Raw genomic sequence first — 16,377 nt, 5'->3', positions numbered from 1 at the left:
AAGTTTAAGTGGAAAATACCTGTAAATGGTTGTAAATGGCCAATTAACGTGTGCTAATGTAACTAGTTACCGGTGTGCACAGGACATAGGAGATGATACTAACAAAGAATCTCTAAACAAGAACTACGAGAGTTCCGAGGGCACTTTAAAGACTAACAAATTTAATTTTTCTAGGCATAAGCTTTCGTGAGACTCAGCTCACTTCGTCAGATGCAGAGGTAGAATGATACAGTAAATAGGAAACATAGATATACAAGTGCATAGAGAACAATGGGGGAGGTGGATGAAAGCTGGGTACTTGAGGGCTAATGACAGTCATTGAGTAGGAGGTGAGAATGGGTGAGCAAAGCAATTACCTCTTGTAATGAGAGAGCCATTCCAAATCTCTGTTTAAACCCAGTTTGAATGTGTCAAGTTTGCAGATCATTTCTAACTCAGCAGTTTCTCTTTGAAGTCTGTTTTTGGAGTTTTTTTGGAGAAGTACGACGACTTTCAGGTCTGTGACAGTGCGCCCTGGGAGATTAAAGTGTTCTCCCACTGGTATATGGATATTATTATTTTTTATGTCTGATTTGTGTCCATTTATCCTTTTGCGTAGTGATAGTCCAGTTTGGCCACTGTACATTGTAGAGGGGCATTGCTGGCACATGATGGCATATTAGTGTTTCCTGTTTACTGTATCATTCTACCTCTGCATCTGACGAAGTGAGCTGAGTCTCACGAAAGCTTATGCCTACAAAAATTAAATTTGTTAGTCTTTAAAGTGCCACAGAACTCTCGTTGTTTTTGCTGTATACAGACTAACATGGCTACCCCTCTAGAACTAAACAAGGACTGATGACCTCCAAGCTGTTTGGGTAATTTCAGAGACTTTGCAATTTAAGAACTTTGCAATTCAGTTATCATCTCTACTTTTAAACTGACCTAAGAGCTTTATTTTCATCTGTGTACGTATACTGACTTTTTAACCATTACTCTCTTGTCTTTTTTTTAATAAATGTTAGTTTAGTTAATAAGCATTGGCTTTAAGCGTGTATTTGGGTAAGATCTGAACTATTCATTGACCTGTTTGGTAATGTGTCCGATCCTTTGGGATTGGTAGAACTTTTTTTACATATGATAGATAAAGATTTTCAGTAATTCCCATCATATTTGACTTGGCTGTCTGGGTGCTAGCCAAAGAGCTGGATAGTTTTAAGGGAACTGTGTTTTGTCTATTGAATGACCAGTGAGGTCATCAGAACCTGTTTGTTGCTGGCTTGGTATATTTTATGGAAGAAAAACCACCAGTATTTAGGGCTTTCCCTGCCTCATTCTTTGCAGTTTGCCCTGTTTAAGCTATCTAAGCATGGCTTCCCTGGAGGCCAACATCATAGTGGCATAGTCTGGCTAGGATACACATTACCACAGCATAACTGAGTTTTGGATCATAACCCCACGCTTGTCAAAATTGATTTTGACATTCAAGAACTTAAGGATTAAAAATGAGTTAAAATGGGTGAAAGGAGAACATATGCAGATCTTGATAGAAAATCCCTTGAAGACTTGTGCTTACAAAGGGCATTATCTTTTAAGAAGAAAAACACAGATCAAGATCCCAAAAACCCATTAATAGCCAGCGATCAGAGGACAAAAGATCTGTCATCACCTGCCCTTGAAACAGGGATTGAAGCAGAAATAGTGAGAACGCTAGCAGTAAAAAATAAGCAGCAATTCGAACATGAAGAGAAACTGGCAGAACTTTGAATAAGAGCAAAGAAAGAAACTGCTCAAATAGAAAAAGCTGCACATCACAGCTGACCAGTTGCAGAGGTGGACAAGGCTGCTTCGGTGCTGTTCCCTTAAAGCGAAGGCACACGTGCTCAACCAGATGGTCCTGTCCATGTTCTGGCACCAGTTCAATTCCCTGAGCCTGCTCCCGGGAACACTGGCCAGCTTACAGAAGAAGATCATAAAAGTTTTCTAGCTGGGGCTGCAGTGGGTCTCTGCGGGGGCCTAAGCCTCCCACTGCTGGGTTCACGCCTTCTGCCTTCAGGTTGTACAGAGACTCCTTTACAGTGCAGGTAGTCTGACATGGAACATACTGGCACATGCCTTCCTCCACCACGTCTGAGGGCTCCAATACAAATGACAACATATTTACCTCCACCCAAGAGGTCTCCCCCGAGACCTTTCTGAGCTGCCGGGTCTTTTGCCAGGACCGCCTTAGAATCTAGACGCTAGTCTGTGCAACAAGGTCCATAGCGGCCGCCTAGGAGGAGGACCTCCTCGCAGAACCCCTGCTACCCAACCCCCATCTATATGTACGGGTGGCAGAGTCTCCCTGGCATCCGGGAAGATGGTCCTGGCTGGTACCATCAGAGTTGGAGACCTTCTGGACTAAGATCAGAGGGACCGGGTGGTCCCCACGGCACTTGGCTAGCACATGTAGTTTTCAATCCCACATGTCCTTCGTCATGTGCTCCAGGAGGTGAGGACAGCCTTGCCTCCTGCTTCTCTTGCATTCCACAAGCAGGTCCTGTAGGAGGGTGCTCCCTGCCCACCTCTCACCTTTAGCCCTCCAGATCTTATCATCAGGTCCCTGCCCTGTGAGCCTCCTCAGTTACCCCCAACATGCCACCTGATATCCAGCCAGTCTGCCTCCGAACCACATCCAGGAAACATCTGCTCATTCAAGCTTCAGAACATCCACATCCTTGCTCTCGTGTCCTGCCCCAACGCCAAGTGGCAGGACCTGCGAGGACCCCCGGTGGACTAGACTGTACTCCAGTCTGGTCCCACGACCAACTGGGGATATTAGTTGACGGCTCCTTCCCAGAGTCACGAGTGTGGGTGTGTACATGTTACAGTTCATAAACTCCCCCCACCCCTGTCCTTTCTGCAGTGAGAGGGAGACCCTGGCACACATCTACTCAGGGTGCATCAGATTGCAGACCCTTCTTCTGGCTCCTCCAAAACCTCCTACTGAGGTTCTGGCTGCACTTCTCCCCACACCTCCTGATTCATACACATCGCCCGTGGCCCCACAAAGTTGTGAGACCTCCTCGTCAACCTTTCCTGGCGCTGGCCAAGACATACATCACTCCAGAAGGAGGAAGCTGGATGGGGTAGTGCCCTGCGACAGTGGGGCTTATTCCTGTTCCCTTGTCCATTCATGCCTCCAGGCAGAGTTCTTCTAGGCAGTGTTCACTGACTCCTTAGATACCTTTGAGGAGCAGTGGGTGCTATCTGGGGAGTTCTCTGTTCAGTGTCCTCCTCTGGATCCCTCATTATTAACCTTTGACCTCACTACCAAGCCTGTTTTCTCTTTTGTTGTCCCTGGAAATCACCAGTAGCCTGGGTTCAGTGGCTTCGCCCCCTTAGCGGGGGGGGAGGAGGGGAATTTAGTTTTGATTGGGCCCATACTCACCCGACCGCTGTAGTTCTAATAATACAAGGCACTCAAGATTCATTTTGGATGAAAGCTGAGCACCAGTATATGGTGCTATACACGATAGCCTAAATATTAGAAGGAACTTTTTGTTGTTTTCTTTTGTTTTGTTGTTTGAGGTCCAGGCTCCTACATATACACATGTGAACTTTCCCTCACCATCTCTTCATCCCACCTGATCGATTTACCTTGATATACAGAATCTGTATCTCCTCTTCTCCGCTCAACTGTTGGTTTTGCTACTGCTGATTAGCTGTTATAGCCTAAGGCATCATATATTCTTCCACTGCATATATTATCTTTGCAGCACCTGCAAGGCTACAAGAAACTTTTGTATAAAACTATCAGTCTTGGGACTTGCAGTTCAAGCAGCAGAACTGTTATTGTACCATGCCAGAGCATCTGTTGTTGATTTGAAGACTGATTTCAGTTTGTTTTGGTATAAATGGAAAATTGTGTTCAGTGTAGCTTGGGAAATAGAGAACACTATCGGTTTGTACTTTTCTAGTGTGATACTCTAAAAAGCAGCTCACAATTCAGGAGGGAAGGGGAGTTTCCTTTTAGACAACATAATAGAATTAGCTTTCATGTTTCTGCCCTTACAGTGCTCTACAACACATCTGGAGATCATTCTGAAGGAGGGGGAAAAGTGAAACTGAATGTTTCAGATTTATGATTATGTGAAAATTGGGCCTTGCAAAAAAAATTTAAGTAAAAAAGAGCCATTAAACTATGTAAATACTGTATCCCAAAATATTTTGGTGCTTAGGAGAAGCAGCAAATTGGTTTGCTTCAAAGGGAAAAAAGGGTTGGGTTTTTTTTACCTTTCCTTATGCTTTCCTTCAGCTAGTTTGTGGTCTTCCACTGTCTAAGCCATATTTTCTAATGAATATTATAAAATTATATTTAATTAAAACTTCTGTTCTTTTACTTCAGTTACAAACTGGGTAATGTACCTGTCAGATATTTTTCCCCCTGCAACTAGAAAATCTGTTAGTATCATGTATTTTTGTTCTAACTTTACCCTTTGGAGACAATTTGTATGCTAAAAACAACTAATCTTAGTGTAAATTTAAACAATGTACAGTTTCATAGCAGACTAGTGGCTACTTCTTGAAAATGGTTTTTAAAAGGACATACCCGACATTTAATTTTTGCCAGAATACATTACAAAAATCCTTCTTAATTAGTTATTTATCCTCAAAAACGTAAAACAAGATTCTTTTACCTGTCAGCTGCCTCCACTTTCCTTCTTGTCAGCCAAATGAATGAGAGTTTTCTCAGCTACACTTCAAAGCATCAAAAAATACTAACACTTGAAATCCGGTTTTTAGGGCCAAATCTTGCTGCCACTGAAATCAATGGGAGTTTTGTCCAGTTGGGACCAGGGTCTGACTCTCGATTTTGCCACCTTGATCATCAAGTTTTTTTGCAGTGGGCCTTTTTGGGGAATAAAGGATTACGGGGGTGACCATACGTCCTGTTTTGGCTGGGACAGTCCCCTTTTTCAGCTCTGTCCCAGCTGTTCATACTTTTTTGCCAAAATGGGGCATTTGTCCCTGACTTATGCAGGCAGCGCTGTCAGCCAGCGGCAGTGGAGATGCAGCGCTGCCTCCGTGTAGCTGGAGAGCAGGGTCTGCTGCCCGGGGATTCATTCTGCTAGGGCAGCCCTGGGCTCTGTTGACACCATCTGCTGAGCTGGGGACTCCCAGTAATCGAGACAGAGCTCAGAGAAAGTGCTGGGGATGTGCAGGAAAGTGACTGTGCACAAACGACCCCTCCTCAGCCCATCTCTGCTCCTCCTTTGTCTGTGACTCCCAGAGCTGCTGCCCTCACTGGCACACGCAAGTTTTCGCTCCCATTAGGAGGAGCTCCAGAAAAAATGGGAATGGGACATGGATCAAGTCTCCCAGCAAGAAGGGAAGGGGTTAGAGAGGGAAAGAGGAGACAGAGAGACATTGAAAAAGGCCTGCAGGGGAAATAACTTCAAGGAGACAGATTCCCAGCTCCCAAATCTGCCCAGCTCCATTTGTTGCATCACCCTTGGGCTGATCCCTCCAGTGCTGTGAGCATGGATTTTCAGTGCTGAACACATCACAGATCCCCCTCTCCGCCAAGGGGGCTTGCACAGGGGTTTCCTTTATGCCAGGCACTTGCCTCGCTGAATAATTTCATAAATTCATTGGTGCTCTCCCCCTGCTTTCAGAGGGATATGTCTGTGATTATTTTCTCTTCTCTAAGAGACAGGGAGCACATCATTTATCACATTCTCATGTGCACTGTTAAAATAATAACTAACAATACCTTGATTATTATATTATCCTCCTCATGCCAGTGTTGCCCAGCTGCTGAGCAAGAGATGGCCTGGGTCTTGTAGGTGGGCTTCCCGGTGAAGGAGAAATCAGTGAACAGAGTGTAATTTAAATCTAAATGGGATTTGCTTTATTTACACAAATACGCCAGTCCTAGAACAAAGGCAAATAGCACATGGGCAATCCCATCTTCCAGAAATCTCAGCACAAACCAATGCCTGGTTCCCAGGAATAGCATCCGTATACAGAGAATAAAGCATTGCAAACTCTGCTGTCAGCCACAGCTTCTCTCCCAGGACAAGTGCATCACTGAACTCACAGTGACATGTTCATCTGCCAAAGACTGAACATTTGCTCGCATGCTAAGACAAAGAACCTGTCAGCCTGTGTAGCAATCAGGGCTACCTGATGCCTCCCACCATAATAATAACAATTCCTGATGGAAAGGAGCCAGGAGCTCTTGGGTGTGAGGGGTGTTCAGCTACCAGAGCCTCTTCAGCCTGGGACTGCCCATCTGAGGCTGTGGAGCATATTGTTAGTGAGGGGCAAGGAGCCTGGGTAGGGGATGGTACTTGTGATTTCTCAGAGCTCTGTACAGCTCTCAGATGCCCCTAACACCTCAGGTGGGAGGGGTCCTTCTTCCAAAGCCCCTCAGTAATTGAGGATTCAGATCTGGGGTCTGTCAGTTTCCTGCCCCCTCCCTGGCAACAAAGAGTGATAGGTATTGTGAATTAGGGAAGGGATTCCTCCTCTTTTGAAGTCCTGACTTTAGGCAAAACCCTCAGTGAGAGCAGCGGATGGAGAAGGTAATACCCCCACTGTCTCTCCGCCACCTGGCTGGCAATGTCAGAGATTCCGATGTTACTACCGTGGGACCCTGGGCTGCTTTGCCAATAGTCAGCCTCACTTCTTTGCTGCCCAGATCCCAGGCCATACCCATTCTTCTTCACCTTCTCTGCTGCTTGGCTCAATCGGGGGTGTGGAGGAACATTTGGGCGGGGTGAGGCTCAGGCTAATCCCACGTGTCCCGTTTTCAGTTTAGGGAAACATGGTCACCCTAAGTATTACCCAACATACGGCAGGGATGACCATAGTCTTCTATCTCCCCAGACACAGACAGTTTTGCATCCCTTGCAAATGTCTTCAAATCAAGACTTCCCTTAGGTGCACTGCTGCTCCTAAGTAAAGAATTTTTGGCATCCCTCCTGCAAAGGTGAGGAATTATGTATATTAAATATAATTGCATCCTGAAAGTCACCCCTAAAAACGAAAGCTATCATGAATGTGAGTAGAATACAGTTTTACCAACTTTGAAGTTATACATTTTCCCTTATTCTTTCCATTGCTGTATTGCCTTCTCTCTCCTTCCATTTTTCATCTTCTGTAATCACTGTTCCTTATTTCTTTTCTGTCCATTTTTCATCACTCCCTTTATCGATTTTGTTAAATCTTGCCTCTGCCCCTATATCTTAATTGCTCCAGGTCTCTCAATTCCACCCCTTTTCCTATGGCTTTCATACCCTCTCTGTGTTTCCCACTCTGTGTTTCAGTCTCCCTAGTTGGCCCCCATTCTCTTTCAACTACTCCGTTCACATTGTCAAGATTTTAGTCATTGCCATAAGCACAAGCGACTTTTTTGGCTTTTAGATTCTGGAGCACAAGATGTCAGCCAGAACTGGAGGTGCTGGGCATAAACCTTTTGTGCCCAGTTGTTAATCTGGCCCTGTGCCTAGTCACTCAGTTGCAGCGTTTAACAATGGAGATCCTCCTTCACAGAGCAACCCTTTGAATATCAGGCAGGCAAGGAGGAGAACTGATTAGCTAGGATGAAACCAGCTAAAGATTTGGGGGTCGTGGTGGGTGGATAATCAGCTGAACATGAGCTCCAAATGTGGCGTTTTGGAATCAGGAGAATCTCAGGTAGGAGGAGAGAGGTTATTTTACCTCTGTGTTTGGCACTGACTTGACTTCTGCTGGAATCCTGTGTCCAACTCTGGTGCCCACAATTCAAGAAGGATGTTGATAAATTGAAGAGGGCTCAGAGGAGAGTCACCGGCATGAGAAAAGGACCAGAAAACCTGCCTTACAGTGATACACTCGAGGAGCTTGATCTATTTAGCTGAACTAAGAAAAGTTTATGGGTGATTTGATCAGAGTCTGTAAGTGTCTACATTGGGAACAAGTATTTAACAAAGGGCTTTTCCATCTAGCAGAGAAAGGTATAACACTAGCCAATAGCTAGAAGTTGAAGCTAGACAAATTCAGACTGGAAATAAGGCGTACATTTTTGACAGTGAGGGTAGTTAACCATTGAACAATTTACCAAGGGTTGCGGTGGATTCGACATCACTGACCATTTTTAAATCAAGATTGGATGTTTTTCTAAAAGATACACTACAGGAATTATTTTTAGGAAGTTCAATGGCCTGTGTTGAACAGGAGGTCAGACTGGATGATCACAATGGCCCCTTCTGGCCTTGGAATCTGTGACTCTTCCAGAAGAGGAGGTCTTTGTGAATCACCATTTAACCCCATCGCCTCCCCCCTCTGCAAAAAAACACCCAGGCCTGATTCCCACATATAATTAATGGCAGTCAGACTGAGTGGGGTATGGGTACTCTTCAGACAGGATAGCAAAAGGAGGCCATGTAATATGTGAACTGGTATTAAGCAGCAGCAAGCAAAAGGGGAAATACTGTCTTGGCATCAGAAGCAGTTTCCACATCTGTTGACACCTGGAATTTCTGAGCCAGCAGCCACAGAAGTGAATTTGGGCTGGGTATGACTCCCTCAGGAATGTTTTGGGGGTTATAGGTGAATGATCTATAGCATCTTAGGTTTGAATTATCTTTGATTATGTTCCTTGTGATATTTAATTTCTTTGTAATGGTAGACTTCTTAGTATGTGTCATTTTACTTGAAATTCATCAGGCAGTTGTTGTTTAATTACTATGTGGAGAGCAGGTCTCAAGAGGAAACATGGACTGAAGTGGAACTATATGTTTAGTTTGGTTGCTGACCTGGTGAGAGTGGCCATAAGAAAAAAACATTAACTGCACAACTTATTGAAGGCATCCAGCACAACTGGTGTAATTTAGAAACTATATAGAGTGCACATTCCAGAGAGATTGTTTTATGCCTCTGAATATTTATTTGCAGAGAGAACCACTGAACAGAAAAGTGCAAACTCTCTGATTTTAGTGCAGTAATGCATATTTCTTGAAATCTAAAGTACGTGGAAAAGTTATATATATATTAAGGCTGCCAGTTAAATACTGCTCCCTTTTTGTCTTCCTCTTCTAAAATACAGGCAATGATAATTGCTTTTACATCTGACATGATTCCTCGTTTGGTTTATTACTGGTCCTTTTCAGTCCCTCCCTATGGGGATCACAGCACTTACACCATGAAGGGGTATATCAACAGTACACTTTCCGTCTTCGATATATCGGACTTCAAAAATGAAAGCAAGCCAGTTTCATTACCTTGGTTTGGCAACCAAACAACATGCAGGCAAGTGTGAGATAATTATTGTTGTTGTTGGAAAGGAAAAGGTAAGAAAATATCCCAATTTTGTTTGTAAAAATCTCTTTAATAATTTGAAGGCATAACTAACCTCAAGAACAGGCAGAAAGTAAAACATCAAGTTTTCTAAATCTTTGATTCATTTTGTTTCCCCCAATAATTAATAATGCATTATTCAAAATAATACAAAGGTGATTTAAACACGTTTTTGGTATAGTGGAGAAAAATGTATTTCAATAAATTTAGCTTATTCCGTAGATGTAAAATTTACCCATTTTAGTTGTATACAGCTATAGGCTGTTAAATGGGACATATATTGCTCCATCCCCTGGCCATAGTGCATTACTGCAGAGGTTGCTGAAATTATTTCTTGGCTTTCCTAAACTGTCTTTAGATATCGTGATTTCCGATACCCTCCTGGGCACCAACATCAGTATGAACACAACATATATTACTGGCATGTGATTGCAGCCAAGTTGGCTTTCATCATTGTCATGGAGGTCAGTATATAAGGTCTTGATTTTTTTTTTTAATCGTTTTGAGTTTTCCTCTCGACAAAAAAAAACTTCAGTTTGCAATTAATTATGTTCTCCATTCAAAGTTATTATTCATTTTGTTTTGTGAACAGTGTTGAATATTCTGGGCCCTATCCTTAGCTAGACTAAATCGGCAAATCTTCATTTAAAATCAACAAAACTATACCAATTTACACTAGTGGAAGATCTGACCCTAGGTATTTAGTAGCTCCTTAGTTTGGGAATTTAAAATACCTTCAGAGAAATTTTGTACATCAGAAGAGGGGGAAAAATTGCTCTAATAAATGTATGTATATAGTTGTTAGATCAACTTGAGTGTGTGTATGTACCCATACGCACATACACACACACAGAATTGTCTGTGTAAAAATAATCAGTGGTAAATATTAGCCTTTGAATGATCCCTGTTGGGTAAAAAGCAATATAGCCACATTATCCTCCATTACATGGAGCATAGCAAAATGCCCAAATCCAGAACTAAATTTATAATAGGGACAAAAGAGCTGCTCTGCTGCATTGTACCAGGCATCTTCAGTTCTAGATGGGAAAGGAGCAGAAGAGAAGTTGCATGGTCCTCAAGTGTGAAGCTAATGTAGCATTGCATACCTCAGGCATTCAAAAATCATGAGTCCTGCCCCCAGAAATCCATGCAAATGACTTGAAAAAAATCATGAGATTTTTTTTAAAAATATACATAGGGTTATTTTTATTTTCTGTCTGGGTTTTGAGCCTTTAGGTTTCACATTTTCAAGCTTTTATCTGTAATCATGAGGGCTGGAATTTTTTTTTTTTTTAACTAGACGGAAAGCAAAGATTCTCACATAAATCCCCAGCTTTTGGAGTTCTGTGATTAAGAAAAACATAAATATCCTGAGACTTGTGATAAAATCATGAGCTGCAAATCTGATGGATAAGGAGTTAAAAGCAAAGGCAATGAAGACATTAGTAGTAATAGTAATTTATAGAGTATGTTTCATCTACCAAGCAATTTACAGATAGACATTAATCCACATAATGCGCTGTCTGATATAGTAGATAAGTAAGCATTATTATCCCAATTTTTAAAATGGGTGTTCTGATCAGAGAGGTTGAATGACTTCTGGATTCTGACCTCTACCGCAATGCAAGACAATTGGGCTGTGCCTCCCTGGATACTGGAGGCAATTCAGACTGGTTCTTGCAGCTCTGGGATTTGGCTCCTTCTGCCCTTTCACTACAGTCTTTGCCAAAACACCTGCCCAATGATAGGCACCTGGTGTGCAGTGACTGCTGCTTACTTACACTAAGCATAATTGTCCTCCCACTACTCTGTGCATGCCAGCTCCCTGTCTGTTGTATCCACCCATTGTCTCATCATTCACTTATTGTAAAACTTCCAGGCAAGTTTTTTTTAACTTTTTTTGTTATGCCTCTGGCATTCATGCCTTCGTGCCTTGCATGTTGATACTTTTAGGTACTTCCACAATACAAATAATAAATAATAAGAGATCAGAGTCCATTCAACACACTCCATGATAGCATCCTGGGCAGAAAGGACATTGGCTGCCACAGCAGATCTGTTAAGCTGCTACCTAGTCATTCATCAACACTTCAGCAAAGCAGTACAGGTTTGGCCTTTATTTTTCTGCATAAGAATCCTTCAAAAAGAAGTTGTTCCAAGCAATGGCTTCAAAATAGCCTAACATTATTAAGTTTAGGGAAGAGGTAACATTATTTTCTATTTATCTCTCCCACCCTTCTAATTTTCCTTAATGCCCATCACATCCCAAATATCTCAGGGAGAGGGCAGGATCCAGAATGGAAAATGTATTACATGATGATTTCCTTTTTGGGACTGACCTGCCTCCTAGCGTACCCCAGCTACATTAATTGGGTGGCCTTCTCAGGTTCCATATATAGTAGAATAACACACTGCCATTACAGAATTTCTAATTAATCTACTAATAAGAAACTTGTGTTTCCATACAGCTTTGGAAGTACTGCATGGTGGAAGTTACCTGGGAAAAGGTGGAGGCTTTTGCAGCTAGTTAGGAAGCATCTGGAGAGTTAGGAAGCAGTTCAGGGTTGTGGGAGGAGCACACTAGTTGATTCATTCAGTATGAAATTCATCAAGGGCCTGATCCAAAGCCCACTGAAGTCACCAGAAAGACTGACTTCCATGGTTATGGGGTCAGCGTCCAAGTAAGAGGTCAGAAGAGATGTGGCCAAGTCCTGGAGTCATCTGGACAAATCTGAACCAGCTCCAATAGTTAAGGAAGAGAGAGACTCAGTCCAGATGGTTTCAGATGCAGGGGAGAGGTCAGTCCCAGAAAGGAAGTCATCAGGTAACAGGAGAAGTCATTGTCAGAGCCAGGAAGTTCCAAGAAATTAGGAGTTCCTGGCTCTGTCTTGTCTTCAGACAACTAATTCTTCATAGGACACTGCTCCTTTCTCGAGTACTGTTTTCATTGGGACATTTAGCTACTGTGGTACAAAATACAGTCATAATCCTTAGAGATAATGTAATATTTTTTCTGCATAATAAGATTGGAAGAATGTCACTGTGTGTGTCACTCTGAAGCCTATTATGTCAGTACAATCAGCATGAAGCAGTGGAAATAGCTACAAACATCTTTGGGGGTTTCTTTATGTTCCGAACATTACCAGGTTGAATGATCAATTTGTGGTCTGTTACCATCCAGTTTTTAAGGTCTCAGCCATTTTGACTTTACAAATTGTGCCCATGCTTGTGTACAACTACAGTAGGGCATGTATCTATGCCATGCCAAGAGGCCTCAAACATTGTGATAGTAGAGATAACTCAACCATTCACCACCTTTACTCTCAGCTAATCTGCATGCAACAATTTTGTTGGTTGTATGAGAGAGAGACTGCACAGATGGTGGATTACTTGGCCCAAATGCCACATCACAGCACACACCCTTATTGACCACCCACACAATCAAGACCACTTTCCCAGCACAGTTCCTCTAGACACAAATCAACACAGCTACCCACACAGCAACACAACCAGCATACACAATAACCCCAAACACACACAGCACCCACCCCTCATTTGCTTTCTGTACAAATCCACACAACACTCCCAGCACAATGCAATTTATACGCAAATCAACACAGCCACCCACATTACAATACAGCCAGCACACACAATTAGCCCAAACATCACCCTGAAGCCTAGAATATCTGTTGAGTCAGTGTGCAGCAATGAACTCAGCTACAAGCATGATTGGGAGATCTTTTTGTTCAGAATATTACCAGGTTCAATCATCAATGGATTTGTGGTCTGTTATAATCCAATTTTTAAGTTCTCAGTCATTTTTGGCTTTTTTTTTTTTCAACATGCGTGACTTTATGCATTACACCTGTGCGACAGCACGGGCTTTCAACTCCTAGTTAGTAATAGTAATGTCCTATTCTGCATGACTGACATTCTTGATTTTCACCTTCCCTAGCATGTCATATACTGTGTGAAGTTTATTGTTTCATACGCAATCCCGGATGTATCACAAAAGACGAAAAGCAAGATCAAGCGAGAGAAATACTTAACACAGACACTCCTGCATGAGAATCATCTCAAAGTTGTGAAAAAAAATATGGGGAAATTAGCTGACAGAATCTTGAAAGGAGCAGATACTTTCCGACCTAAATTAGAATAAGAATTTTACAGTACTTAACCAATTTAGCTCTGCCAAAATATTACTACTGGCTAATCAAAAGTTGGGGATTAACTCCCTTTAGTAAATAGTTTCTTCTAAATGTTGCCTATGTATGATACATCATTGGTTAGAGAGGCAAGGACTGGAAAATACAAACCTATCAGACCCAATAGAGCTCTATCACCTAGAAAAAGTGAAATTATTTCTTTAATGGTTTTAGCTGGACAGAAAAAAAATGCATCATGTTTTCTGTAAACTGTTGCCTCTTAACAAGGGGCAGATTAATTCTGAAATGCAGCAGAGTGTCTTTTATTTAATTCAGCCATTGGTTATTTTATCTGCTGTTCAATTTGCACAAAACCTCAGGAACCAAATCATTTGTATTAAAAACAACACAGCTGCCATTTAATGAATTGTGATCATTCGAAGCAGCTGTCACTGGATAATTCAATCACTGGCTATATAATTAAGCTAAGAGGAAAAGCCAAAATCAGAAGGAGATGGAAGAAGAAAAGATGACAAACAACTAAACATGTTGTTCAGCCATTACTGTTGCCATGATAAGCACTGCAATGTGCTATACAAGCTAAGATATCCATAGTGGGAATTACATAGATAACAAGATATTTCAATCAATGTGATAAGAATGGACTTGAATCACAATGAGAGGAAGCACTGCAAGCCTGATTCTCCTCTCATTGATACCTGCATAAAGTCAGTGGCGATTCACTGACTTTTTACAGCAGTATGCATGAGAGGAGAAACAGGTGATGTGTCTTTAACCCAGTTGATGTACATTCAGTAGTTCACTTTGCCCATTCTGTTTTGAACCTGTATGCTCTTGGAGGCTTCTTATCTGTAACAGCAGTGAGAGTTTAAATTCTTGACACAGATTAAATCAATACGCACAGAGGGCTCACTTTTATATTTCTTTCACAACCAAAACTCCATTCACTTCAGTCATAGTTTTCATTGTGCAAGGAATGTAGGGCTGGACCTACGGTGATACCCTAAATCCAATCCACCACAGAATAGTATGTGTCAGCACAGTAGCTGGGAGGTGCGATTCCCAGCATGGGAAGACAGACACATGCTAGCTCTGCTCAAACTAGTAAACTAAAAATAGCAGTGTGGCCACAGCAGGCTAGCCACGTGAATACCTATCAGGAGGTTGGCGGCTAGCCTGAGCCACCACTCCCTCCCCCCCCGTGCCACACTCATCAGTGATCATGATTAAAAAAAAATCCATGTTAATCTTAAAGACTCTTTTACAGTAGAGTGGATTGAACCTCATCCCTGTATACCCAAGAGCATGTATTAGCTCTTCCTTTTGCTGCCCCTAGCATTATTCTCCTGAGCCAAGTAGTTTTAATCTACGTCTGGCAATTGTTCCTTCTTCAGGATAGCATTATGCCAGGAGTGGCCTGTTATATCACATATATATATAGTCTTATTTTAAGCACAATTCTGAATTACAGAGAGTGAAGATAAAAGTATGGTGCCTTAATAAAGAATATCTTACATAAAAAGATCCTTAACATTCCAGGCAGCTTACATAGATTCTGTCTACACCTGATAAAGATGGGATTACTAGACCTCTTTGAACAATCATAAGAGTGAAACATTCAGGAAGGGGAAAACAGTATTTGTAACTCTTTTAGAAATTAGATCATTCAGAGAATATTTCACTAGCCTTTTAAAAGGAAAATTAGAATTTGCTTGAAAATATAATTAGGTTTTTTCACTTGTGATGCTGTAGATCACAAACTGTGACATCATCATCCACTGTGGGCCAGAATCATTTTTGGTATAAATCCACTGAAGTCACATCTGACAAAGAGCTCTGTGTAAGCTCGAAAGCTTGTCTTTTTCACCAACAGAAGTTGGTTCAGTAAGATATTATCCACCCACCTTGTCCCTCTAATACACTATCTGAGCAACTTTATATACTACATAACAATACCAATATTTTAAAAATTCTTGTTCTTCATAAATCGATACGACTTGATGCATAGGAATGTACATTTTGTATTTTTTACTAGGGACATTTGCTCTTCGTTTCTGAACATTAAGATATTTGTTTATATTTATCATTTGAATAAAGTTTATTTTAAAATGTATTCAGTGTCGTCATATGTGTTGCCTTTTTTTAGAAGCAGAACAATAGTGCTACCACCAAGTACCATGTTTAAACTATCAACATTGTCTGTTTTCCATATTACAGCTCTTTTTCGCGTTCTTCTCATTAAGTTATGTCACTGCTATTGAGAAATATCCACTTCATTTCTAAATTCTCTGGATGATGGAATTCCTCCTTTTCAACAGCAGAGCTGTGGTAAGGATGGAGGAAATCATTATGCTTTCAGAAAAACGTCTGATTTAGGCTTCTTTTTTTTTTTTTTACAAGTTAAGCTCTTATGATAATCTGGGATTCAGTTTATTCCAAAACTCCCATTGATTTCTTCAGGATCAGTCTACAATGCGCTCCCTACTTCCAGGTAATTCAGCCTTTAGATCCCCTCTTGGGAGTTCTGCTAGTCCAGATTTAGCCTCTATCTGGAACTATATTATGAATTATAGTTTGTTACTCCAGTACTCCTCTGGATGAGGGTGGGGTATATATTTGACTATGAAAAAATGTGCCTAGGCATGTACATAAAATAAAACAATCTACAGATCTTAATGAACTCATGAACTCTTCCTCTCCCTACCATCCATTCAAACCTCAAGCCACTTAACTCTCTTATGCCTCTCTAACCCAACACAGGAGAACATGGAGGCTTGAAGGATAAAAGATTCTCTGGCCATTTCAGGCACAGACCTTGTCTGTACTAGGGTTGTAAAAGCCTAAACGTTTAAACGGTAATCAGCTGTATAAACGTTTTAAACAGCTGATTACCATTTAAACTGGGGCA

At 41.6% G+C, this 16,377-nt stretch overlaps 1 protein-coding gene across 1 annotated transcript in view; it reads left to right on the top strand.

Moving 5' to 3' along the window:
- The window catches only part of ANO6 (anoctamin 6), a 112,146-nt gene extending 96,598 nt beyond the window's left edge, over positions 1 to 15,548 (top strand). The window contains exons 18-20 of the mRNA XM_067564163.1: positions 9,053 to 9,255; positions 9,662 to 9,767; positions 13,259 to 15,548. Coding sequence (XP_067420264.1) covers positions 9,053 to 9,255; positions 9,662 to 9,767; positions 13,259 to 13,462 — 513 coding nt within the window. The 3' untranslated portion in view covers positions 13,463 to 15,548. The remainder of the gene's footprint in view (positions 1 to 9,052; positions 9,256 to 9,661; positions 9,768 to 13,258) is intronic.
- The last annotated feature ends 829 nt before the right edge of the window (positions 15,549 to 16,377 follow it).

The sequence above is a fragment of the Emydura macquarii genome, unplaced genomic scaffold (assembly GCF_026122565.2).
Source record: "Emydura macquarii macquarii isolate MOO-44397 ecotype Brisbane River unplaced genomic scaffold, CSIRO-AGI_Emac_v2 contig_2636, whole genome shotgun sequence".
NCBI classification, from domain to species: domain Eukaryota; kingdom Metazoa; phylum Chordata; order Testudines; family Chelidae; genus Emydura; species Emydura macquarii.
This window is presented reverse-complemented; position numbering and strand designations above follow the sequence as displayed.